General features: G+C 40.1%; 1 protein-coding gene across 2 annotated transcripts in view; it reads left to right on the top strand.

Annotated features, from left to right (window-relative positions):
• LOC146707500 (protein kinase C beta type-like) overlaps window positions 1–23871 on the top strand; it is a 50444-nt gene extending 26573 nt beyond the window's left edge. The window contains exons 3-17 of one of the 2 annotated variants that reach the window (XM_085458867.1): window positions 3325–3407; window positions 4521–4632; window positions 7658–7786; window positions 8154–8310; window positions 8627–8761; window positions 8904–9000; window positions 9116–9259; window positions 9362–9535; window positions 9727–9818; window positions 13104–13166; window positions 13268–13406; window positions 13498–13578; window positions 13691–13798; window positions 14265–14405; window positions 14867–18193. In XM_085458867.1, coding sequence (XP_085314993.1) covers window positions 3325–3407; window positions 4521–4632; window positions 7658–7786; window positions 8154–8310; window positions 8627–8761; window positions 8904–9000; window positions 9116–9259; window positions 9362–9535; window positions 9727–9818; window positions 13104–13166; window positions 13268–13406; window positions 13498–13578; window positions 13691–13798; window positions 14265–14405; window positions 14867–15019 — 1808 coding nt within the window. In that variant the 3' untranslated portion in view covers window positions 15020–18193. Of the gene's footprint in view, window positions 1–3324; window positions 3408–4520; window positions 4633–7657; window positions 7787–8153; window positions 8311–8626; window positions 8762–8903; window positions 9001–9115; window positions 9260–9361; window positions 9536–9726; window positions 9819–13103; window positions 13167–13267; window positions 13407–13497; window positions 13579–13690; window positions 13799–14264; window positions 14406–14866; window positions 18194–21902 lie in introns of those variants that run through there. The other variant, XM_085458866.1, reaches the window with a different exon arrangement.
• Window positions 23872–25759: the final 1888 nt, after the last annotated feature.

The following is a 25759-nucleotide window of genomic DNA, read 5'->3' on the forward strand; positions in this document are numbered from 1 at the left end:
TATTTATATTTAGATTCCTTCATACATTCTTATATAGTTCTATATTGTGTATTGTGTATTTTGTTGTACAGTTATTTTATTTTCAACTTTAATTTATATATTTATCTTTATCTTATTCTTCCCAGTTAAATTTACCCTTCATTCTAATTTGTGTTGTACAGTTATTTCATTTTTAACCTTAATTTATATTTTATTCCTTCCTAGTTAAATTTACCCTTTTTAATTTTTCATATTTATTTCCTTTCTTATTCATAGCCTTTTCCTTTTTTGTTTTCTTTAGGTCACGAGCAGTTGTCCAAGCATTTCACTACATATCGTACTGTGTATGACTGTGTACGACTGTGTACGTGACAAATAAAATTTGAATTTGATTTGAATTTGAGACTGGGAATCTTTCTTTTATACATAAGGCAACATCAGGATTTATGTAAGCAACTTTTCTTTGTAAATGAAAAAAAAATGTTAGAGATGAATGGATAAATATGAACACCCAGTTGTTGGTATTAGTGTGCAATTGAAGCGTTCTAGTGTTACTCTTCATTTTATTTGGACTAGCTTAATTCAAGTCATAGCTGCGTTCAAATACAGATACAGAAGTTTTTCTTTCTCCTTTTTCCTCCTAAAACACGTCGTGTATATAAAGTTGACGTATAAAATGAAATTGAATCGAGCGGAGGACGACATGTTATGTTAAAATAAGTATAATAAAAGCTTCCCAACAGCAAGCGTTTAACCTAACCAACGTCCAAAGTAGTGTTTCTCTCCCTGAAAATTTTGAGAGTGAGCGTCAGAAACAGAGAGAAATCTTAAGAATGACTTTGAGCACTAGTAGACTAACAATAACTACTGATGTGGCAACATGCAATACCTCCCTCTGCTGCCTCCTCTGTTTCATTTGCACTGCTGCTAGCTTCTGCTGGCAAATGACGAAGTCAACGAAACAACATAGAACTGAACTGAATGGATATGAGCGTGTGTTGACTCGCTGTCACTCATATTTGTGGCGATATTGTACCAACAGGGATACCAAATATAGAACACAAAAATTAACTTGAGAATAGTTTTTTTAATAAGCAAATAACTAAATTCAAACTGAAAAAACAAAACGAAACAAATTTGAGCAGCTAGGTCCAGAGCAAATGTAGATATTCCCAGCGCTGCAGAGTTGGTAAATTGGCAGACATTTTTCTCTCGAGTAGATACACTAATAGTTATTTTAAAAGATATTGATAGAGTTTTAAGTACTGACTGAATTTCTTTAACTGAATAAAAGTGAAAAAGCACAGGTGCTGAAACGAACTTAAAGTATAAAAATGAAAAGCAGCTCTTTCAGGGATATTTTTTTCTAGCTCGTCCTTTAACTTTAGCTTCTTTACTCTGGGTTGTTTTGTTTTTTTTTTGCCTCCTCAACTTGACTTCTTTTACATCAGCAATAAGCACATTGTACTATTATTCCTTATCTTTAGGTTGAAATTGGCCTGCTTTAGGGAAGATGTGCAGTGACATGAAACAACTTCCCACAAACACGTTATAAATGAAGGATCTTATTTTGAAAATCCAAGTAGTAGAAAGCAGAGATGTTTGTGTTAAAGTCAAAAGCGGTCAGAAAAGTAAATATTCAGATAAACTGCAGATACCTCAAAATTGCTCACTTCCACTTCCAAATCTACCCAACAAAAATTCCCATCCCACTCCAACCCCCAAGAGGAGCAAGAAGGTCGTCACAATGCTAGAATTTCAAACTCAATACCATTTTACGGATACAATAACACATGGAAAGAATGACAAAGGATAAATAAAGATAAAACAATATTGGTTGGATTAAATGTATTGACTTTCAGCCCTGTTTATTTCCTGTGCTTCTGGTAACTTGACCCCATATTTCGTTGCTGATCAGATAGATTTATTAAGGTAGGCTGCCACCGTTTCTGTCTAGCTGCTGGTAGACTTTTTGTTGCTTCAGTCTGGTACTTTAAGAGAAATGTAACTCACTTTGGACACAAATAATTGTGTTATCCGTAACAAAATGATAACAGACGGCTAATGCAGCTATTAATACTAGCAGTTAATATTAATAGCTGTTTAATACTTGAGCTTTCTTGACCTCACAGATCGGGATGTCTGAAGATGCTTCAACAGCAGTTCAGCTGCTAGTGAGGGGAGGGGCTGTGTGACGTTTGTGTGTCAGCTGGCTGAGGTGATGACAGTACTGTTGGTACCAGTTCTGCTGCAAGTGAATATTTAATCTGATGGTAATTTCTATTATAAGTTAGTGCAGATTTTGTGGACAATCCTACTCGGTGCATATACCAGCTTTAATTTTAAAATGCTTTCAGTGTTTTGAAATCTAAAGGTACCATCAGTCCCAGTTCTGGTGACATCCCTATCCATAACTTTATAACATAAACTGAAGGAGAGATTTGTTCTTGTAAACCGATGTTTAAAATGACATTTTTGTCTGTGTTCCTCGTCATTTGCTCCCAACTCAACCAGCTTCTGGATGTTAATTGATAGCTCTCTTTTTTTTGGTCTATATAAGACTAATAGGGTGTTCAACTGAGCCACAGTCTTAAATAGTATAATGTTGGGGTGTTCATTTAAATAAGCATGCTGTACAGTAACAAAGTATTTCTGCTTTTCCCGCCAACAAGATTCAGATGGTGAACTAAACGTCGTCGGGTTGGACTGTTTGTTTGACTATAAGTTTGTGATGGGTACTTTCTGATATTTTAATGACTGAGAAAATAACCAGCTTTGTTACAAAAATTCACATTTTGTTCTATGATTATCTTTAAATAAGACACAAATTCTTGTATTGCGTTACCCGGCAATGAGTGAAGATCAGAAGATCTTAAGCACTTTTTGTCTTTCTAGTTTCCCTCTAACAGGATTTATTTCCTACTAGCTGCCATGTGCTATATAAGGATGCAAGTATGAACTGTTTATTTCAGTCGCTACACTGAATAATTTCAAGCAGCAAGCAGGAACAAGCAGTCAAATCACCAGCTATACTGCCTGCTGCCATTTGAAGCTTCTAACATGGGAAGTTTCCTGTGGCAGCTTTAATGTTACTGGGCGTGATTATTAGACTTCCCACCATGCTGTGGTTAAATTTAAAATCATCTAAACTGAAGCAAAGACTAACTATAGATGTTGGAAGCAAGAAAGAAATGCATGTGAACTGCTGAAATACGAGGAGCTTTTTTTGCAGTGACTAATGCCACATAATTGACATATTGATTTATCTCAGTGTTGTTATTGTGTCGCCTTATTTGGCACCGCAAAGAAGCCCGAGCTGATTTTCACTTTTTTCCCTCTCCCCAGTGTGCTGTTTTGTGGTCCATAAGCGCTGTCATGAATTTGTCACCTTCTCCTGTCCGGGGGCCGACAAAGGACCTGCCTCCGATGTAAGTATAAAGAAAGTAAACACCCACACTTGTGCACGAATAAAACATCTACACAGCTTGATTATTCGATCCTTTACTCCTTATTTTTAGTCAGACCTGAAAGCAAAGGTCAGACACACACACCTCTGTTCGTGCACAGGTGTGTGTGTGTGTGTGTGTGTGTGTGTTTGTGTTCAATAAACAGCACATTAGCAAAACAAAACCCAGTGCTGACCATGCTCATTTTATTAATAACCATTATTCAACAGCAGAACAGCTTCATGCATTAAAAAATATTTAACCTGAACAGACAGACACACACACACACACACACACACACACACACACACACACACACACACACACACACACACACACAGCCCTAACCTCCTAGCCTTACTCCTGCTGACATGTCAGCCACAAATCACATTCAGACACGTCAGTATAGGAGAATGTGCTGGCTGGCTGCATCAGGTTAATGACCCAATATCTCACTCTCTTTCACTCACGCACGCACACACACACACACACACCATTTGTGGGTTTGAATTAATTTTAAATTCATGTCACTGATGTTTATTAATCTCAAACTCCGCTCTTTGTTTTTGTTATATCACCAGTGCTGTTGTTACCTATTTTTGTGCATCCTCCAAATTCACTCAGTTTTCCATCTCTATCTCTTGGTCTCTCATGCTCACATTAGTTCTTTTGTTTTCCCGTAAAATATTTAAACATTTAAAGGCTTTACTCTGGAGAAAATCAGTACTGTAAGTCATCTACTTATGGCTAATCCCTGCCATGGGGAGTGGAGATCATATGATTTTTTTGCGCCGTGATATATCGCATGGTTTAAAATGATTCATCATCAGTCACTGACTGAAATGTTCTGCTGTCCATATACTTTATTTTTGCATCCATGTGGGTTTGCAAATTAAACACATTATGATTAAGAACCTGTTAGAGGAAATTGAGAACCCCTTTTCTTGTAATTTAGCTGAGTCCAGGCTTTAAATGGCGACTAACAGGACAACTGAGAACACCTAACCTTGCAGCTTTAAATCTTTTAACAACCCGAAACAGTCTGAGTTATTTGAATATAATTGTACTCAAGCATCTTCTGTCTCCTCTTTACAGGATCCTCGTAGTAAACACAAGTTTAGGGTCCACACTTACTCAAGCCCCACCTTCTGTGACCACTGTGGCTCCCTCCTGTACGGGCTGATACACCAGGGAATGAAATGTGACCGTAAGTACACGAATATCTGCCTGTGTTTCAGAAAGGAAGCCTTGTGCTTTAGAAGCTTGCATTTTACGCTCTTTTTAAACCTTGCTAGTACTGAGATGGACCCCCATTTCCCTTTATAGGTGCCTTAATTCTTTGTGGCACAGGTGCTGGAAACATTTCTCAGAGATACTGGTCAATAATGACATGAGAGTATTGATGCTCATCTACCGAGCATCTGAATAACGCAGCAGAAATCAGGGCTCATCCGACCAGACAACATTTATTTTCTGATTTTCTCTTGTCTTATTTTGGTGAACCCGTGTTAGCTATAGCCGTGGTTTTCTGTACTTAACTCATAAATGTCCTCTGGTGTGGTCTTCTGCTGCTGCAGCCAATCTGCTTCAATGTGAGGCTCTTCTGCAGAGATGCTCTTCTGTATACCTTGAATGTAACAAGTGGGGATTTGAGTAACTGTTGCCTTCCTCTCAGCTCAAAGCAGTCTGGCCATTCTCTCAGAGCTCAACAAGGCATTTTCACCCAGACAACTTCCGCTTACTGGATATTTTTTCTCATTTTTTTGACTATGTGGGAAAATCCCAGCATATCAGCAGTTTCTAAAACACTCACACCAGTCAGTTTTGCACCAACAACCCTGCCTCATTGAGAAACATTTAAATTTTGTTTCTTCCTCATTTTTGGCTTGAACTTAAGCAGACCGTGTAGACCATGTCTGCATGCCTAAGAGCACTGACTTGCTGCCATGTGATTGGGTGATTCGATACTTGTATGGAAGTAGACTACGTTTAGAAAATGAAATCTGGTTGTTTCTCACATTTACGAGATGGTGTAAAAAAAAGAAAGAAAGAGGAAGACTTGAGGAATTGGCCACAAGTTTCAGGTTTTTGAGATTTCTTCACTTCTGTAGTAAAAAAAAAAAAGGCAAATTCAGTGTGTTCAGTTTTTCACAATGTAGATGAGCACGGGCGAAAAAACTAATGCTGTTGCAGCATAGAGTGCAGCACAGGATACTCGGGCAAAGATCAACATTTCTGTCATCTAGAAGCTTTTCATTTGACAATAAAAGTTTATGCTGAAACTGATGTTCGTTAGATTATATCTGATCTGATATCAGATTTATCAGTTCTTTTCCTGTCCTGATCAGTTTTACTACTACAGAAGCTTCACTCTGTCGTTAATGCTTTACAGCATTAATGACACACATATTGCTACAGCTAAAGTTAAAGCTTCCACTGCTGAACACTGACTGCAGTTTGCATGAATACTTCACAATAATCAAGCTGCTCATAATATTTTCCCCCCTCCATTTCTTTAGTTGTGTCACAAACTGTTTGTGTTGGCACGAAGAGGAAGTAGGTTACCTCTCTGCAATGCTATACTCAGGCCAGCATTATTTAGTGGGCAGATGTTTCCTCATTGTGCTTTGACTTTGCATCATGAAAATACTAGAGTACCTTATTTGACATAATTTACAAGCGGGTTTGGTTATTTATTAATCCATAGAAACACTCGAGTTGTTCATTAATTGTAAATGTATAATTATCATACAGAAGATGAGACTTATTTCTGTAAGTGTTGGCAGACAAGCGCAAGTAGTCTTCAAGGTTTACACTCATTAATGGATTAATGGTTCTCATGGGTGTGTTTAGTGCCTGTTGGAGATAATACATTGAAATCCACGGTCACAGAAACATTATTGTTACTGGAAAAGAAAACCTACAGAGAGCAAGAGATTAACTTCTCACTCTCCACCTTCAGAACCTCAACACCACCCACTGATTCAACAGAGTGGAGCAAAATGTGGTACATCAGAAATGTCTGCCATCTAGTGGACGTACTGAGAAATGACCATGGGTTATTAGACTTGTCTGTGTTCTTGCATTGATCAAGTTGTTTCCCACTTACTAGTCTGTAAAATAATGAGTTTTGCTTAAACTGTGTTCTACTCTCACTGTCCAGATTTAATGTTTAGCTGTGCCTTTTATTACCGAAGACAAATTTTTAAACTGTTCTGACCAACCTGTATATACAACACATAGCTTTAGTGTTGGTGCTCTTCGGCCCTCAGGCATTTTCTCTGGGCCAAGGTTCATTTAAAAAGGACTGAGGAAAGTGGAAAACTGTTCTGTGGTCAGACGAATCGAAGTCTGAAATTTATTTTGGAAAACGTGGACGCCACATCCTGCAGACCATCCGGCTTGTCATCAGTGCTCAGTTCAAAAAGCCTGCATCTCTAATTGTATTGGAGTGCATTACTGTTTATGGAATTTGGCAGCTGGCACAACTAGAAAGGCAACATCAGATGACATCTTCTACAGGTGAGGCCCTGCATATTTCACCAAGACAATGCTAAACCTCATATTACAGAGCTCCATAGCAGAGGAGCCCAGGTGCTAAACTTGCCTCCCTCCAGTTCACCAACTGAAAGGATTTGGAGAATCCTCTGATCTCAGATGTTTGCAGACTTGCTGTTGCTACAGTGGTAGACATGCCCCTGTATTGAGAAGTGCTGCTCCTATCAAATTCATAATGAGCCAGTATATTTTTCTTAAAATGGTACATTTGATGTTTTTCTGTGTTCTACTATGAATAAAGTATGGATTTATGGATTTGATGGATGGATCTGTTTTTATTTACATACGTCAGGGACTATAGGATGGTTTTGGGGGTTGGGTGAGGTCACATCTCTGGTTGCTCTGACCTAACGAGTATGGGTGATATTTGGTCTGGTGTCCGGGATCTGAGAGTTCAATAGTTTTCATTACTTTAAGTACCCAGCATGTTTTTACTTATTATCTAACTGTCTCCAAATTTACCTCTTTGTTTTTTTTGATTAATTTTTTAAGCCCCCTGTGTCTGTTAGGGTGCAGCCCTAAATCTCTTTTAATCTGGCAATAAGGCACTGAAAGCCTTCCGGTAATTACTTTGGGGGGGTTTAGGGCACAGACTGTCACATGTTAGACAGACTGTGATGATTGTGATTCATAACCAACCTGCACAATTTTCCTGTCTCTCTCTCTCTGTTCAGACTGTATGATGAACATCCACAAGCGATGTGTCGCCAACGTCCCGAGCCTGTGCGGGACGGATCACACGGAAAGGCGAGGACGCATCCACATCTCTGCGCAGATCACTGACGACACTCTCACCGTCACCAGTGAGTGCTCCCACACACACGAGCGCACTGAGTGCATCTCAAAGCTCTCTGCCAGCCTAAGACTAAAACCGGAAAGTCCATTAGTTGATCAATGATCCAACGATTGACCCACATTGCCACTGGGACATGCACCCACGTGCCAGCGCTCCCTTTCAGACAGCTGTGGATTGATTATGGAACAGAAACTAAACTGTTGTTAAGTGTTGTCTAATGTGGCCAGAGTTATTTAGGGCAGGCTGAAGCTTTAGACATGGATGGGTTGCGCTAACACTTTGGGAAAGGACAAATTGCGGACAGTCTAAAAGTGTGTTTTATCCTGGGATCTTCTGGCACTTATTTGTATTTATGTCCTCAACCCCCCCCACAGTCAAAGAGGCTAAGAACCTGGTGCCTATGGATCCCAACGGCCTGTCAGACCCCTACGTCAAGCTCAAGCTGATTCCCGATCCCAAGAGTGAGAGCAAGCAGAAGACAAAGACCATCAAATGCTCCCTCAACCCCACGTGGAACGAGACCTTCACTTTGTGAGACACCTTTTTGTTGAACATAACTTGCCTTTTGATTAAAGTTACTCACTTGGCCTCATTTTGAGTCGCATATGCGCAAACCTAACTGGAGCTCGTGCAAGTGACCCAGTCCTCTCTCCTCCTCCTGTTTGTGCTCGTTGTTTTTCGAGCTATTCTCGGGTAGGAAAGGTATGAAAAACTGTGATTTGCTGCATTGTTTTTAAGTTTGTACAGAGAGAGATGAGAGGACTGTGATCTCAGGTTTTCATTTTTAGCTATATTAGGAACGCACTTTATCTTCCGTTTCACTGTCCTCCATTTTTTTTCCTTTTAGCAACCTCAAAGAAAATGACAAGGACCGCCGTCTGTCAGTAGAGGTCTGGGACTGGGATTTGACCAGCAGGAATGACTTCATGGGATCACTGTCCTTTGGGATCTCAGAGCTACAGAAACAAGGGATAGATGGATGGTGAGAAAATTACACAGGTGTAACTAGAAATGATACAGGCAGGATGTGCAGGGGTGTGAATGTTTAGGAGGCTTTGTTGTCATAGTCTGGTGATAATCCTGGATTTTGTCTGGCAATGCTCTGCTTTCATTCTGGGGTTTAGGTTTAAGATGCTGTCCCAGGAGGAAGGAGAATACTTTAATGTTCCTGTCCAGCCAGATGGAGAGGACGGTAATGAGGAGCTACGGCAAAAGTTTGAGGTAAGACTCACAGAAATCGACGAGAATGACGACTGGTTTAATTTGTGCTCTTGCCTATTTCTTGTTCTCTAATAAACTACTTCTTCCCCCTTCCCCATTTTAATTCTCTCTCTAGAGAGCGAGAGTGGGTCCAGGGAAGCCCACTGACTCCTCTTCTTCCTCCTCGGTGTGCAAGTACGACAGCAACGGCAATCAGGACCGCGTCAAGCTCTCAGATTTCAACTTCATCATGGTTCTGGGCAAGGGCAGCTTCGGCAAGGTGGGGCACGCGTCAGTAGAAATGTGATGTTTCTGATGTAAACATGGCATGAATGAAATCTCTTTAAAACTCACTGATTTCCTTTGGTTGACTCCCTCAAAGGTGATGCTGGCTGAGAGGAAAGGCACAGATGAGTTGTACGCCATCAAAATCCTGAAAAAAGACGTGGTGATCCAAGATGATGACGTGGAGTGCACCATGGTGGAGAAGAGAGTCCTCGCCCTGTCAGGAAAACCACCTTTCCTCACTCAGCTGCACTCATGCTTCCAAACCATGGTGAGACAGCTTGAAGCACGACCAGCTTCTTATCTTTTATAATGTTATCAGAGTGCTTTCCATGGCTTGTTTGCTTTGGTCTGTTTACTGTGTAAATTTGAACTGTGTAATTATCAGCCTGTCAGTAAACTGTGATTCTGAATAATTTATTCCTCTCTTCTGGTCTCCTGCTTCTTCTTTATTGCTCCTAGGACCGATTGTATTTTGTCATGGAGTATATTAATGGAGGAGACCTTATGTACCATATCCAACAGGTCGGCAAGTTTAAGGAGCCTCATGCTGTGTGAGTGCATGCACACACACACACACAGACACACACACACAGACAGTGAGTTTGATCAAATCTAGAAGAGAATCAAGCATTTCGATGCTCTTAAACAATCCCCCACTTAAGAAACTCAATGGTGATTAACAAAACAGAATTTGGCATCCAGACTTTCCTTAACTAATAAGTTTAGTTTCACATCAAAGTTGATGTGCCACCATTAATATCTTGTTTTTGCTTCTCCTCGTCTGTTCTTGCTTTCTTACTTATAAGCAGTGTTGGGTAAGTTACTTTAAATTAGTAACTTAGTTACATTACTAGTTTCTTCTATCAAAAGTAACTCAGTTACTTCAAGTTACTCGTTACTTTCAGAGTAACTAGTTACTAGGGAAAGTAACTTTGATTTAACTCAGAATTCTCTTGTTAATGTGTTGCTTCCGTAACTGGATACCCAGCAAGATTGCCAGTCTTCTAGCTTGCTTACTTGCCACAAGTGCACTGTGCCACCTACCAATAGAAAGGAAAAAATAATGTGCACATTTCCACGAGAGAAATCCCACGCCTGATTTTATCCTAGCCTGCTTTTTACATCCAACACAAAAACTGCAGTCGTGGTGCTTTCGATTGTACTCAGAACTCGGAAATTCTGCCTTCTGAATAGGAAGATGTAGGTAACACCAGACTGCAGATGAGCTGCATACAGGGCTGGACTGGGACAAAAAAATCGTCCCGGGCATTTTGACTAGAGGCCGGCCCACCATTATAGGAACAATCATAAAACCTTTGAATGAAAACAAACGCTGTTGTGACAGTGATGTACACTGTTCTGATGGTATATATGCATCAATCTATCAATCGTTTGTTGTAAGATTCAGATAATTATTTTTTTAAAAGTGAGACATTTTAAATGAGAATAAGAAAGTATTTCCTTGTGCCCCCCTCTCCCTTTTAATGCCCTACATGGACCCCTGGCAACACTTTACTAGATCCGCCCCTGCACAGTTACCAGCTGTCAGCTACTTAGAAAAGGATCCTGGTGTTATTTGTCTCTCAGAAACAGTTCATAACTTCCCTTCAACTCACTCATGTGACCTAAAAGGTAAACCTGTTTCTCCATCACAGCTCTGATGATTCAGTAAGGACATCTCCTGGTTTCATCTTCATGTTTCCCTCTCACCACATAACCAAACCGATATCATGACCAGCAGGTTTACAGCTGTGGCTCCAGCAAACATCAGCTGATACTAGAAATTAATATTAAATAAATTCTAACAACAGCTGATCAAGCTTAAAAGTGCTGCTGTTGTTTACCACGACATCCGCTGGTTTCCTCTTTCTGGCGCAAAGTGAGCGATAAATAAACAAGAGAGCCGATCAGCTGATCATTGATCAGTTTCATGATTGAAGTAGAAATGGGAGAGGGAAGGGGAGAGGATGAGAGAAGAAGAGGCAGCTGTGCAGCGTAAACACAGAATAACTCCAGCTTTGTGTCTTTTTCATTGTAGCTGAAGTCCGGGACAAACTGTTCCTTTTCACCTCAATAAGAAACGCGTAATATTTTCTCTGAATACGAGACGATTCCGTTTTTTACAGGACGGTTGGCAACTCTAATAATTAACCTTATGAACAAAATAAAGTTCAACATCAGTAACATAGCACCCACCCAGCTGTATAGAAACTCCGTCATGCTAGCTAGCACGCAGTACGAAAAATTCAGCATAACAAAAATAAACTCCACCTAAACTTGGTTCATATCTGACCCAGATGGACTGCAGGTCATAACTTCTTACCTGAAGTTCAGTTCAACTGACACTCACAGACCAGCGGCCACTTCGGGTCTCTCCTCTTGCCTCCCTTTTCCTTCATCCACCTGCTGGCCTCCACCACTTGCTAATGTTATTGAATCTGTGGAAGCTCCGCGATAGCCACCACAGGAAGTAACGAATAACGAGCCTATCTAAATCCCAGTAACGAGTAACGCGTTCCCGGTCTTGGCATAATAACTAGTTACTGTGCTCTTACCACAATAATAACGTAGTTACTGTAACGCGTTACTTAATAACGCGTTAGTCCCAACACTGCTTATAAGTGATGCAACAATACTCCAGATCTCCAAATCGCACTTCAGGACTAAGATAACTTTGCATATTCACAATTCCAAAATAATCCTTTTTTATACATTACTGGATCTTGGTGCAGCTCGTCAGTTAATTCACTGTCTCAAACGAGCAGTCTTGGCTCCCCTCTTCCTTCCATTAAGTCAGCCACACTTTGATTGGCTCCATCTTGCAAACAGAATGTTTGAACAGCTGTGTTCCTGTGATGACCTCATTAAACATATCTGTTCTCATTGACTCAGTGTTTAGTCTGAAAGAAGAGCTTTTGACTTACATTGAGTGAGATAAAAAATTGCCATTTTATCTTCATATATAGCTGGAGAAAAAAGAAATTCGACCCCCCTTGTTCACTTATAAAAGAAATGAACAGTCTTTATTTTTATGGTAGTTTCATTTTATTTCCCGTACTGCATGATTGAGGAAAAAAATGAAAAGTGTAATATGTGCCCAATAAACATAACAGCTCAGGGAATCTTAGGGACTAACTACCGCCGCTCCACTTGGCTCATTAACGTAAGCAATATGTGCACGTGGCTAATTAGCATGACATTACATAATGCAAGTTAACAGAGCTATTTCTCAGCCTGTATCTACACACATGGTGTTTACACAAGCACAATCAAAACATGCCCTTAATAGGAAATGTTTAAACAGATGGCGAGTTAAACTGTGTATTCCACCTCAAAGCTTTGCTAACATAGCTCCGGTGTTAGCTACAGGGATGAAGCAGCACCTACCTTTTTCTGCCACTGTTGTCACATAATCCTTAACTGTCTGTATTTACATTCATGCACTCAGCAGCTGGTCTTCACATAATGCTGGCATCTTTGTTGAAGACAAAGGTCAAGATAAACCTTTACCAGATGACAGGTTAACAGGTACTTCCTGTTTTAACACTTGCGCAGATCCGTGTATGAGGAGAGACGAGTTCCTTTGCAGTAAAAGCTCTGCAGCTCAGAAAGGTTATACATTACTTAAAGTGGCAGCCAAAACTGTTATAAAATGAACTTTTTATGCATTTTGTGCGTTATACTTACAAATGTTGATGTTTTTGTCATTCGTGGTGCTTAAAAAAATGAAAATGCATGAGGCACACTTTAACCTCTCTGAAGGGCTTCAATAGGAGATATCAGAGCATCACCAAACGCACCTTTCAGTTAAAGACGGATGTTTGCCTCTGTTTTAGGTTCTATGCTGCTGAGATTGCCATCGGCCTGTTCTTCCTTCATTCCAAGGGCATTGTGTATCGGTGAGATGGTTTTTGAATCAGCTCGGCTACTCGCGTGTAGTTTCCGGTCCCTTTTAGTTTACAGATGTGAGTAACATCTGTGCGTTTGGATGTTTTTGCAGGGATCTGAAGCTGGACAATGTGATGCTGGACTCTGAGGGCCATATAAAGATTGCAGATTTTGGAATGTGTAAAGAAAACATGCTTGATGGCATTACCACAAAGACTTTTTGTGGAACTCCAGACTACATCGCTCCAGAGGTGTGTTTTACGGGTTAGCCACTGTCTAGTTGTCGATTGGTTTATTTTAATCTTTCAGACATTGATTGCAACCCTATTCTTTCTCTTGCAGATCATAGCCTATCAGCCTTATGGGAAGTCTGTGGACTGGTGGGCTTTTGGAGTCCTGCTTTATGAAATGCTTGCTGGACAGGTTTGTATTCATCTACTGCTTACCCTCTTAAATTATTATTATTATTATTATTATTGTTATTATTTTACCAAAACAACAACTAAAAAAAGGGTCTGCATTTGTGCCTCTCTAGCCGCCTTTCGATGGTGAAGATGAAGATGAGCTTTTCCAGTCCATCATGGAGCATCACGTCTCATACCCTAAATCCATGTCCAAAGAAGCAGTTGCTATCTGCAAGGGGGTAAGAAAACATGCTTGTATGCGCATACATGCAGGGTAACTCCTAATGTGGCCCCTGAAACCTCTGCTTGTTTTTCACTCTGAGCACTGGAGGGTTCGTCATATTATAAAGGCTGCTGCGTGTTAGTGCGCACCCTCCAGCAGTGAGGCTGAACTGCCTCTTAACAGCTCGTGGCAGCAAACGATGATTGTACTTGTTTATTTGCCCTCCACACCTCCTCATCTGTGATATCTTTTTATTTGTTTACTAATGCGTTAAATAGTTACAGTACACATTAATAAAGATCACTGTTTTTCATCTCATTAATAATATTTTGCATGACATAATGACTTTGCATTGCTGTTTTTAATTTAAAAATGCTGCCTTTATGTAATGCATACATGCTACAGATTGATTATGGGTCCGTTTTAAAAAGACTAAACGAATACGACTCATCTTGCATTGTATGTCTTTGTGTAATCTCTAGCTGATGACCAAACACCCGGCTAAGCGTCTGGGCTGCGGCCCAGAAGGTGAGAGAGACATCAAGGAGCACGCCTTCTTCCGCTACATAGACTGGGAAAAACTGGAGAATAAGGAAGTCCAGCCGCCTTTCAAACCGAAAGCTGTGAGTATATGACACGCTGACTCACTTCAGCTGTTCACTTTATCAGCCTTCACTAAATGCCTTAGAAATCTTTGCACAGTAGTTAAGAAAATGCCACAGTTTGCTCAAACCTTTAAGGTAAGTTATCAGGATTAGTTTGTTCATCCTTCAAACCCAACCATCACCTGCCGTTGGTCACTGCACTCACCAATGCAGAGCTGATTTATTTATTTATGTGAGTGTAGTCACCAATGATGAAGGCAGATGTCACCTGGCTCACGTATGGACCAATGGAAATCCACAGTTTCGGCTGTGAATGATTTTATTGGTTGATGCCATATTTTAGTTGTATTTCTCTTTTTTCTCTTTGTTGCTTGTTGTCCTTTTTTTCCTGTCATCCTTCATCAAACTCACTGCATTCCCCCCCCCCCCCCCCCCCCCCCCCCCCCCCCCCCATCTCTCTCCTCTCCTCTCCATGGCAGTGTGGGCGTGATGCGGAGAACTTTGACCGCTTTTTCACACGCCATCCCCCAGAGCTGACCCCCCCAGATCAGGACGTTATAGTCAACCTGGACCAGCAAGAATTCCAAGGCTTCTCATTTGTTAACCCTGAGTACTCCTACACAGATCACTGACCATGCCGCATATTACTGGTCTGCATTAGTATCTCTTGCACCACACATACTGTACAAAAAAATAAATAAATCACAATTTCATATTGTATTTGGAAGGGTGAAAGAAATCACTCAACATTTTGGAAAATGTGTCTTTTCCTTTTAACTCATCACAATTTGATAGCAAATAATATCACTCTAGTGTTAATGTACGTGGCGTTGTAGCTAGGTAGGGATTAAGCCTCAGTCACACACTTCCCAACCCCCTGGCAACGTGAAATGTGTGTTCTCTGACTGGTTGGACTGGTTGCTGGCTGTTGCTAGGTAAAAGTGTTGCACAGAGGTTGCTGCACCCAAAACCTGCATGCTATTTCTACGTGGAAGATGCCAAATATTTTCTATAGTTACTCTCCAAATTTTAGTGAAACTTAAAAAAAGACAGTTTGCATTCAAAGGAAAAGTCATGCTTTTTAAAATATTTTGGTTGCAGCAGTAAGACACAACTTTTTGCATTTTGCAAGTACTGTGAATCTTTTCAGACAAATCTGCGTGTTCCATATAAGCTAACTGCATGAAGGTTTTCAGCCCACAGCCCTCTTTGTGACCAATTTCACCTAGCAACAGCCAGCAACTTCTTACCATCTGGTCACAGAATACATGCTTTTCCTTAGCATCAGGTGGTTACCAGGGGTTACTGACCAGCAGTTAGCATTAAGTTTGGAAGCACCTAGAATTAGCTAGCCTGGCTCTTTCTAATCTCAACAATAAGGTAACCAGAAGTAAAGCAGATTAACATGTCTCTGTGGTTTTACAGATATGCAACACAACAAAGCTGCGAGTTGTGGCTTAAACTCATAAACAAAGCAGTACAACGGTCTCGCTTTATGGGGAAGCTAGCAAGCACACTAGCACAGATATCCTGGTTGGTAAAATAGTGTTATATGATATAAAACCTCCCTAAGATTCTTAAAGGACATCAGTGGCCTGTAAGGAAAGAGCCACATGACAGATGATGACACTGAAAGGTAGCATTTAGCTGTCCTTGAGCAACCTGGTTGGTTTACCTTCTGGCACTGCTGTAAAGTTTGATAGGTAGCACATAAACAGCGACACATTAAAAGTATAACTCCTAAACAACTTGATTACCAACTTTTAAATATTACAAAGCAGGGTGGTATCTTTTTAGTTAATATGTTAATATTAGAAATAAACATTCCAGTCTGTCATACTTTTTGTGCAAATTAGCATGAATTTGCACAGTTAAACTGCTAGCGAGCACAAACGGTTAACAGTGCTAAACATTGAGTAACAATTTATATTTTGAAGATTGTTAGCTACAAACAGTAAAACATTAGTCTAGCTGCCAGTTTGTTTTTTTTATACACATTGCGCAAAGAAAAAAAATTAAAGACTTGGTTAGCAGTTAGCCACTAGCTCATTAATCTAGCTCTGCTAACCCTCTCAGTTGAATAACCTTTGCCTTGCAGGTTGCTACATTTGCTTCAAAGATTAAAACATTAAATAAAAGATTTTTGTGTAGTTAATGGTAGTTATTGTTGCCACATTAGTGAGGAGAACCAGGCTAGCTGGCCCCCCCAGCTTCCATTTTTCACATTAAACCAGGCTAACACCTCTGCATAAACATGGGTGATATTTATCATCTCATCTGACTTTCAGAAAAAAAATTGAATCGGATGTATTTCTTGTATTTCCTAAATAATGTTCACACATGAACATTATTTACAGGTGCTCCACTGAAATGCGACTAAAATAATCAAGTGTCAAGGTGCCAGTAGGCGGCTAATCTTGTTTGCAGCAGCGATACTGTTCTGAGTTTATTGTAGTTTAGCGCGTCACGTTACACTGCTGCTCTTGTAGCAGCTCTACTGGCTGTATTTTTATCTTTAGTACAGACATGTTGCTCGCTCCTAAATGCCACACGGCTGCTCACACTGGCAGGCTGATGTCGGAGTCGGACCTCAGGGCCGACTTTAGCCTGCTCCGTCTCTATGTTGCCCTCCTTTGTAAGGCAAGGCAAGGCAAGGCAAGTTTATTTGTATAGCACGATTCAACAACAAGGTGATTCAAAGTGCTTTACAGAGACATTAGAAACAAGAACAAATAAAAAGCATGATTTAAAATTGAATAAAACAAGCAAATAAACTAACTAATTAACAAACAAACAAACAAACAAACAACAATGTAATTGCATATTGACTATGACAACCTATATTGATGAGTGTACTATGATCACATGTTGGTAATTCATGCAGTGTAAGTGAAAATTGACCAATTGCTTTGCTATGATTGTTTGACTACTAATCATTTTTCCGAATGTTTACTTTTGTCTAAAATCTGCATCAACTTAGTGATTTTTTTTTTTTTTAAATGTCATTGTTTGTTGGGGTTTTTTTGTTTTCTTTCTTTTTTTTAAAAGCTCTTCTCATGATCAATTTCCGAAAACAATCTCCACAGTTACACTGTTTTTAATGACAGAGATCATATCTCTTTGCTTGTGCACAACCATCTTTGGAGAATTTCACATATGATGAAGGTGTTTCGAGTTTTGTGAAGTCGGTAGTCTGTTAGCTTACAGAAACAGGATGTCCAAAAGTGCCAAAATAAAGTCCAGAATTCACAAGGCTGTGAAACAACTCAACAACTGTGATGAAGGCAGCCATTTTGTGCCATTTTGCAGTTCATGTATAATTATGATATGCATTATACTTTTTGTTCACAAGTAATACAATATCCCATAATTTTCATATATCAAATGAACTGTCTGAGTTGTATTAAACTTTTGTAACTGTTTAACGATGCAGGGTAGTAACAGTGTGTCAAATGATGTTCTTTGAGCTCGTATCAAAAAGAAAAGAAAAAAAAAAGAGACAGGAAGGCGATATCAAAGGGTTTGTTTTACAAAAATGCTTCTTGAAAAACTATTCTTCCAGATGAAAAAGCGCTTATTGTGATGATGGCAATGGTGAGGAATACATGTTGAAATAACAAGAGAGTGCAGAGAAAATTATACATATATATATATATATATATATATATATATATATATGAGTTCTATATATCAGAGAGATACTGTATTTGGATACATTGTTTCTGGATGAGAGAGATGCTTCAGTGGATTGTGTAATTGTCCTGTATGACTGGAAACTGATAATATACTCACTGATGCCTACCAGACTACTTCTGCTGTGTCTGCTTTGTTAATGTTGTTGCACCCAAACACAGTGCATCAGATACCCCCATCCAAGCAGAGGGACCACAAATTCTCAGTGGTCTGTGAAAAGTCCCCTAACTCATCACATAAATTCAGACTTGGTTTGGGAAAAGTGTCATTTAACACACATACAGTGCAGAATAGCAACAGCTAATATCTGCTAGGCTGCCCTCATTCACAATAGTTATGAAAGGTTTAGCACAATTTTTAAAGCTTTCCCAAAGACCAGAGACGGATGGATGTAGCTACAGTGATAACACGCACTAGTTAATGAAACCCCCAGTTTAAAGCTTCTGCCACCAACAACAATAAAACACCTTTTTTTCTGACAAACGAGATAACTAAATAAAAGCTATGATCAAAATGCCCCTTTGACGCTTTTGTTAGTGAATAAAAACGAGATGAAACTGTTCCGATCCAAACTGATTGGGCTGTGTAGAAAGGCAGGATGAGTTTGGAAGTGATCCAATCAGAAGTAATCTCCCATGCTTCTGGTTTCTCATGAAAATGTGAAAAGATTTTAATGCTTGAGATGAAGGAAAGAGCAAACATATGGAAACATTTCACAGTTGATGTCAAGGGAAATAAGACGCTTTGTAAACCATGTGGAGCATCTCTCACCGGTAAAAACACATTTACACTTTATAATTTAGTTGAATGAATCAACTTTGGGTTTAGTCTGTGATAATCTTTTATTTAGTCGACAAAAACTAAAAGAATTTGGATGCCTAAATAATGATTGAAACTACATTTTTGTAATAAAAAAGACTATGCTCATGCTCATTGGCTAACGACTAATCAATCACAATGAACCGTGTAGGCTACCAAGATTTTTAAAAATTATCATCTTTTTAATTCAGTATGACATGAAAGGAGTGACTGAGCAGATAAACTGGAGCAGGAAAATGTTTACTGAGGTAAAGTCAGGTGCTTTGCCTTTAAATTTATAGAGGACCGGAAGTCATTTTTTTCAATTCCAGCTATCGCCCCCTGCTGGCTGTTAAAAAGAGCGCAAGGTTACAGCACAGTTTTAAGCTACGTCCTTGTTTTACGCGGTCTGTGGTCGACACTAGTGAGCCCTTTAAAAGGTCAGTGTAGGAAATTTCTGTATCTGGATTTCGTTTGCGTCACATGGCTGTTACTGTTGTCTGAGTTGAGGTTGGACTGCCGGGCAGTTGCACATTTTATATTTGTTGACGCATCAAATCATTTAAAATGGCTCTGCTGTGATACTTGGTCAATAGTGAAATTACTACTCCTGTATTTGAATGGAGTCTTCTTACATCTGGATGCTCGACTATTTTGTGAAAACACCTGCACCAGCTTTTTGAAGATTGAACCCACCGCACGGCCAAAATAATTCTGATGGTGTCATGTAGACGTATGAAAAGTTTAATAAAAATGTATAAAACTTGAATGGTTTAACTGTGGCACCTACAAAATTTAATCAGTCACAGGTTTAAACTGATTTATTAGCGTCTTTAAAGCTTGTGACACATAAACCATCAGTCCGATTTATAATTTGAAGAGCTTAGGGTTATCAAAAACATAAATCCACATATACTGTGTGATTATTGTTACTCAGTCTCCATACACCAAGTTTTAATCAATGAATCAATGAAACACTCTGAAGCCACAAACATACACTTGCTTCATGCACTAATGGTGAACACGTGGACCATTGGTAGAGATGGGGAAAGTCATTTCAGCTGGAAGCCCTGTGATGAAACGAGGAGGTAGGAAACTAAAAGTGTGTGTGTGTGTGTGTGTGTGTGTGTGTGTGTGTGTGTGTGTGTGTGTGAGTGACTCGTGTGTCTTGGGCTCACTGCTTCACCTCCCTGTGTGAAATCCTTTCGGTTGTGGTTTGGTCCTCAGCAGGTCTCTTTTATCGATCCTCGTCTGCTCTGTACTGGAACATTTCCTCTGTCTCTCTCTGGCTCTGGAAGTTTGTCTTGGGTCTTTCTGCATCTGTGCTGTTGAAGTTGTTCAGGGTGGTCTCTTTGACTGTGTTTCTGGGTTCGTCCGCAGAGTGTGTTTTGTTTGTTATCCACTTGCTTTCTCAGTCTATTTGGAATCTGATCTGTTGTGCTCAGTCTAACAGTTTTGGTGGTGCCACCTTTTACTAGTGATCAGAGGTGTGGACTACACTGGACTCTGACATCAAAACGCACACGCAGCCCACACGACTGATTCATAAAAAAAAATAGCCAGATGCTCATATGGACACTGAAACAGATGATGACAGGAAACCTTAAAAGACCAGTAAGAAAAAGTGAGGATATCAGGATACCAAATCAGTTTGAGTGTTCATATGAATGTTAGATTATTGTTGTAACTTTAAGTCCTTTGACCTGAAATGACTTTATATCACCTCAACCCAAAGACTAAAGTTGACCTGATCAATATAATCACATTATGACCATTTCACAGAGTTTCCCTATTAAGACAAACTCAAGGGGTCAAGAGTCTTCATTTGCCCTCAGCTCTACGAAGCGTTTTTGCAGACTTCAGATCATCAGTTTGGATTTAAAAGCTTTGCTCTTACAAGCTGCTGACATCAAACTTGAAAGCTTGAAAAACTGAATCAGTTAAATCCCAAAAGGTTGATTCTGTTCACCTGACCGCAGCGTTTTCAGCAGGAGTCACTCATCCAGGTGACTTCTTCAGTCTCAGCTGACTGCAGGTTTCCCCAACCTTATAAACAGTACATTTGCACAATAACTGAAACCAGCCCAATAAATGAACAATGGGCTGTGAGGTCAGTTCCTTGATCATTAATGCACAAATTGTCATGACCATTGATCAAAGACCATGAGTACCATTTACAGAGAGTTAGGGACTAGTAAAGCGCTATACAAATACAGGCCATTTACCATTCCCCAAGGACCCCAAAGCGCTCTACACATTCAGTCATCCACCCATTCACACACTGGTGATGGCAAGCCACCCTGGGGCCCATTGACAGAGGCGAGTGGAATGGCTGCAATCTCAGCATTTTAAGATGGCAAAAGATATACCCTTAGCCCCCCCCCCCCCCCCCCCCCCCTTTTCCCTTTCCATGTAAATGGCTTTCTTGACTCTGCACTCAAACCAGCGTTCCTCCCTGTCCAGGAAGTGTACATCCTCATCCAGATGACCAGAATCAATCTTTAGGATTTACTTACCTGGATGATTCAGCATCAATCAGTTAAAGTGTCATGACTGTGGACATGTATAATCAGTCCATCATTGGTCATTTACACTGCAGAAAAAGAGTAGCAAGTGGAGCTGAGGCCTATAAACTTTAAGCCAAAAACACCAGACCGCAGCTCATTGAAGGAGGTTTTCAGGATATTTTAGTATTTTTATGGACTGATTTTGAATTCATCACATGATTTTGCACGTTGAATTTGACTTTCTAGACTTCAGGCACTAGACACTGACTTTGTCCCACCTCTGGCAATGATCAAACTGTCTTTGCTTGTGTCACAAGTATTTGCCTCCTCCTCTACGCTTCATCTTTGTGCTTTTTCTAACATAGATGTTCTAATTCCTTGTTGTCAACCCTCTGTCTGAACCGCCTTTTTAAAAAAAAAAAAAAAAAACCTCTTTTACAAATACGCTCTAACTTTATTCTCTTTCTTCCTTCTTTCTGTTTTTATTTTTATTTTTTTTTGTGCGTGTGTGTGTCAGAAAACACGCAGAGACGTCTGCAACTTCGACAAGGAGTTTACAAAGATGGTGGTGGAGCTGACGCCAACAGACAAGCTCTTCATCATGAACCTTGACCAGAACGAGTTTCAAGGCTTCTCCTACACCAACCCAGAATTCATCATACAAGTCTGATGACTTCCGGCTGGTTAGAGGCCGGACTTTACTCCAGCTTGTACAGCCCAGCCACATTTCATTAAAGACCCATCCAGCATCAGATCAGGACTCAGAGCCGCGCCGTCTTCAGTCTCGACCCACAACAGCATCTAAACTGGGCAATCATAAACCGTCACATTAGCTCCACAAACACACAGACAGCAGTGTGAAACAAAGCCCGCTGGTTGCCAGTTTCCAGAAAACTCCAGGTGGTTAGCATTCCCAGTACCTCACAGTGAGCCGGTCAGTACGAAGAGCGGTGATCAAGAGTCACAGTGAATGTGCTAATAGTGTGTATGTGCTCTATTGATCACCAACAAGAGTGTCTGTTTACTTGATTTTCTTCTCTTCAGCCTGTGGAAGTTGCATCATGAGCCTGCAATGATCAATATGTACATGCTCACTCACACACACGTGTGTCTGTGCAGGCTGCGGTTTGGAGCAAGGTTGGTTTTGAATTCAAAAAGCTCTGATTTATAACCTCATGTCTAAGTTAGTCCTGAACTTAGTCTTAAGCACGTTTCGTCTTCCAAATTGATGCAAAAAGAAAAATTAAAAAAGGAAAAAAAAAAAAAAAGACCCCCCACCCCAAATGCCTGTTTCGGCAGAGATATTTAAAGACGTCTTTCTCTAGCTTAATCTCTTTCTCTATGGCACTGTGTACGTATGCGGTGGGTTAGTGCTGTAGGCCTATACAGTCTTTGTGGTGCCGCTCCTCTATGCATGCCATGTTTGTTGGTCCAGTAGTTTAAAGACTTGCTTTCAACCTCTCGGACAACGAGGGGGGACCTCGTCAGGTGTCCAGAGTCAGTTCTGAAATATCCAAAATCAAAGTTTTAGTTCCCACTCTGAATGCTGTATCTCTTAATAGTGTTTTGAATATGCGTGGCTACACAGTTTGCTTTACAAAGCACGGAGCAAAGACTGTCTGGCTGTCTGTAAATGAGCGTATCGATGTAACGGTGCTGTATGACCTGTGTTTGTGTGTATGTGTGAATAGGAATGGGATGTAGAGCTAGAAGTGTTTTTCATGTTATCGTGCACTTCTCTACTATTCCCCCCCCCCCCCCCCCCGTTCTCTCCCCCCCCCTCCTCCTCCTCCTTCCCTTAAATCTTCTTTTGATCTCCGTCCCCCCCTCCCCCCTGGTTAACGTTCATATCATTTTAAGGAAATGTGATAAGACGAGAAAGACAGAGGGAGGGCAAAAGATGGGGGAGTAAAGTGTTAACTATGCAAAAAGGCAGGAGGAGGAGGAAGTGGGCAACTTTTATTAAGCAACCAAGGGATTGTGTAAATGGACAGTGTACATGTGTTGCATGCGCTGTCTTTACCTGCGCGTGAGAGACACCTGCAGAAAGATGCATTAAAATGAATTATCATAAAACATTCCAGAAACTCTGGCTCTCTTGTGTTTTTCTCCTTTTTATCAAAGACAATCTTGTGATCGTGCTTCATTTCTTACCGAGATGTATATTATGTCTGCGATGGAGAGGAGGGATTGTTCTTGAAAGCGATACAGATTTTTAAATCTGTATTGTATTCTTGAAATTAAAGCAGCTATAATGAGCAGTTCTATAGATGTAGTGATAATAAGTATCAAATGGCTCTGTGAGAACATGAAATAAGTCGCTTGGACGGATGAATCTGCAGAGGATTACAGCCCGATTCTGCTTACAGCTCCTTGGAAACTATTATTAACGCTTATTAAATGTGCACATTTAACTTCTCAACAGAAACACTGTGTTCAAAGGCCTGCTGTGCAAGTTCACCAATGACATATATATAATAATGTGCGGTTTAGTCGAGAAGCTGAAACGGTGATTGATCATAACAAAACATTTTACAGCAAGGAAGCTCGTTGGTTGGGGTTGATTGCTTTTGCTTCTTCACACACATGGCCACTCACTTTGCAAAGCCTTAAATAGTCACATCCTCATTTATTCTTTTAATCACTTGTATGATATGCTTGTGGAGTGAATACTGATGACAATATTAATATTAAAGGACATGTAATGAGTAAACCTGGCCAAAGAAAAAGCCCCATGAGAGTTCTGTCTGTCTATTTAAAAGTGTTTTCAAAATGTTTTTTTTTTCTACCTGATTATGCATTATTGGTTATACATACAGCATACATACAGTCATGGCACAGAGAAAGTATACTTTTTCCTTTTCATTGGATCATTGTCCTGTTGCAGATCTTGATTTCAGTCGAGCTTTAGCTATCAGAGAGATGGCCTCGCATTTGAGTCTAGAATACTTTAGTACGCAGAGGAGTTCATGGTTGATTCAATAACTAGAAAGGCGCCTGAGTCCTGATGCTGCAAAACAAGCCCAAATGCTCACTCCTCCACCACCGTGCTTGACGGGTGATATGAGATGTTTGTGCTGATTGGTTTTCACCAAATGTGGCTGCTTCATCTTTCAGTTGTTCCCTTTAGGGGTCCTCTGTCACACCAATACTCTGCCCGTCCTCCTTCATTACATCATGACCCTCCTCTGATTCTTAAACATCGACCATCCCTCCTCTTCACAGGTCCAAACTTCCCTCTTTAACTTTGTCTCCAAACAGCTCAACCTGAACTTCCCTTTTACTCTTTATCCTTCTGTCAGGATACACCCCTGACACTCCCCATTCTGTCTGCACTTTTCGCTATCCTACATTTATCCTCCTCTTTTACTTTATTCATGAGACCCTCAACGCACACCTTCCACCTTCTCAACACACTCTCTTCACTTCTTAGTACATTTCCATCTCTATCACATCCTTCCTCTGCCTCTCCCTTTCTTAGTGTCCAGCCTCACAACTCACTACAAGCCTTTTCCTTTGTCATCTCTCTCTTTGCTGTACACCTAGCCTCCCAGAACTCCTTCTTCATCTCCCTAATTATCCAACTTTTTCTTTGCTGACCTCTTCCTTATGACCCTTCCCAGATTGATAGACAGCCACAGATGCTTCCCTAACATCATTGCTGATGCTCCAGAGCAGCAGACTGCCAAACGTCTGCTTTGGTAGAAGTGTTCGCACTTGTTGCTGATCGTTTAATCAAGTGCATTTGAATAGCAGCACCTGGCCGCTCCTTACGCTGATACGTTTTCTTCCCACAGAGTGCTTCTAAAATTATGGCTTAATTTTTGTTAAATAACTACACAGTGTAATATGTCATGTGTTCTTGTTTGTTTGAGGTTGTATTTAAATTTTTCAAATTATTTTCCTTCTCATATCCTCATATGTAAAATCTAAAAAGTGACAGTTTGTGCTCTTCTTTTTACCATGACTGTAACAATGACCAAGACTTTATATAAGAGATGAATTTAGATCCTAAATTTGAAAGGAGGCGGTGACTCCTGTCATTGCGTAAATCTCATATTTTAGTCACAATATAAAATGGAAAACACATCAAATGTTTGAATTGAGAAAATTTGCTGTTAAAAGTTTGATTGCAACAACATGTCTCAGAGGAGTTGGGGAAGGAAAAGTAAGTGGTTCTAAAAGGAAATATTTTGCAGTTAACTGGAAACAGGTCAGTAAGACTATTGGGTATAAAAAGGAAACGGTAGAGAGGAAGAGTTTCTCAGATCTAAAGATGGGTAGAGGTTCAATCTGCAAAGAGTTTCAGAACGTTCCTCAGTGAACGGTTGTGAAGACTTGGACTTATTTCATCATCTATATTTCATAATATCA

The sequence above is a fragment of the Copadichromis virginalis genome, linkage group LG6 (assembly GCF_057382275.1).
Source record: "Copadichromis virginalis isolate Kocher_CV1m ecotype Utaka linkage group LG6, C_Virginalis_male_GT1.1, whole genome shotgun sequence".
Classification (NCBI taxonomy): Eukaryota; Metazoa; Chordata; class Actinopteri; order Cichliformes; family Cichlidae; genus Copadichromis; species Copadichromis virginalis.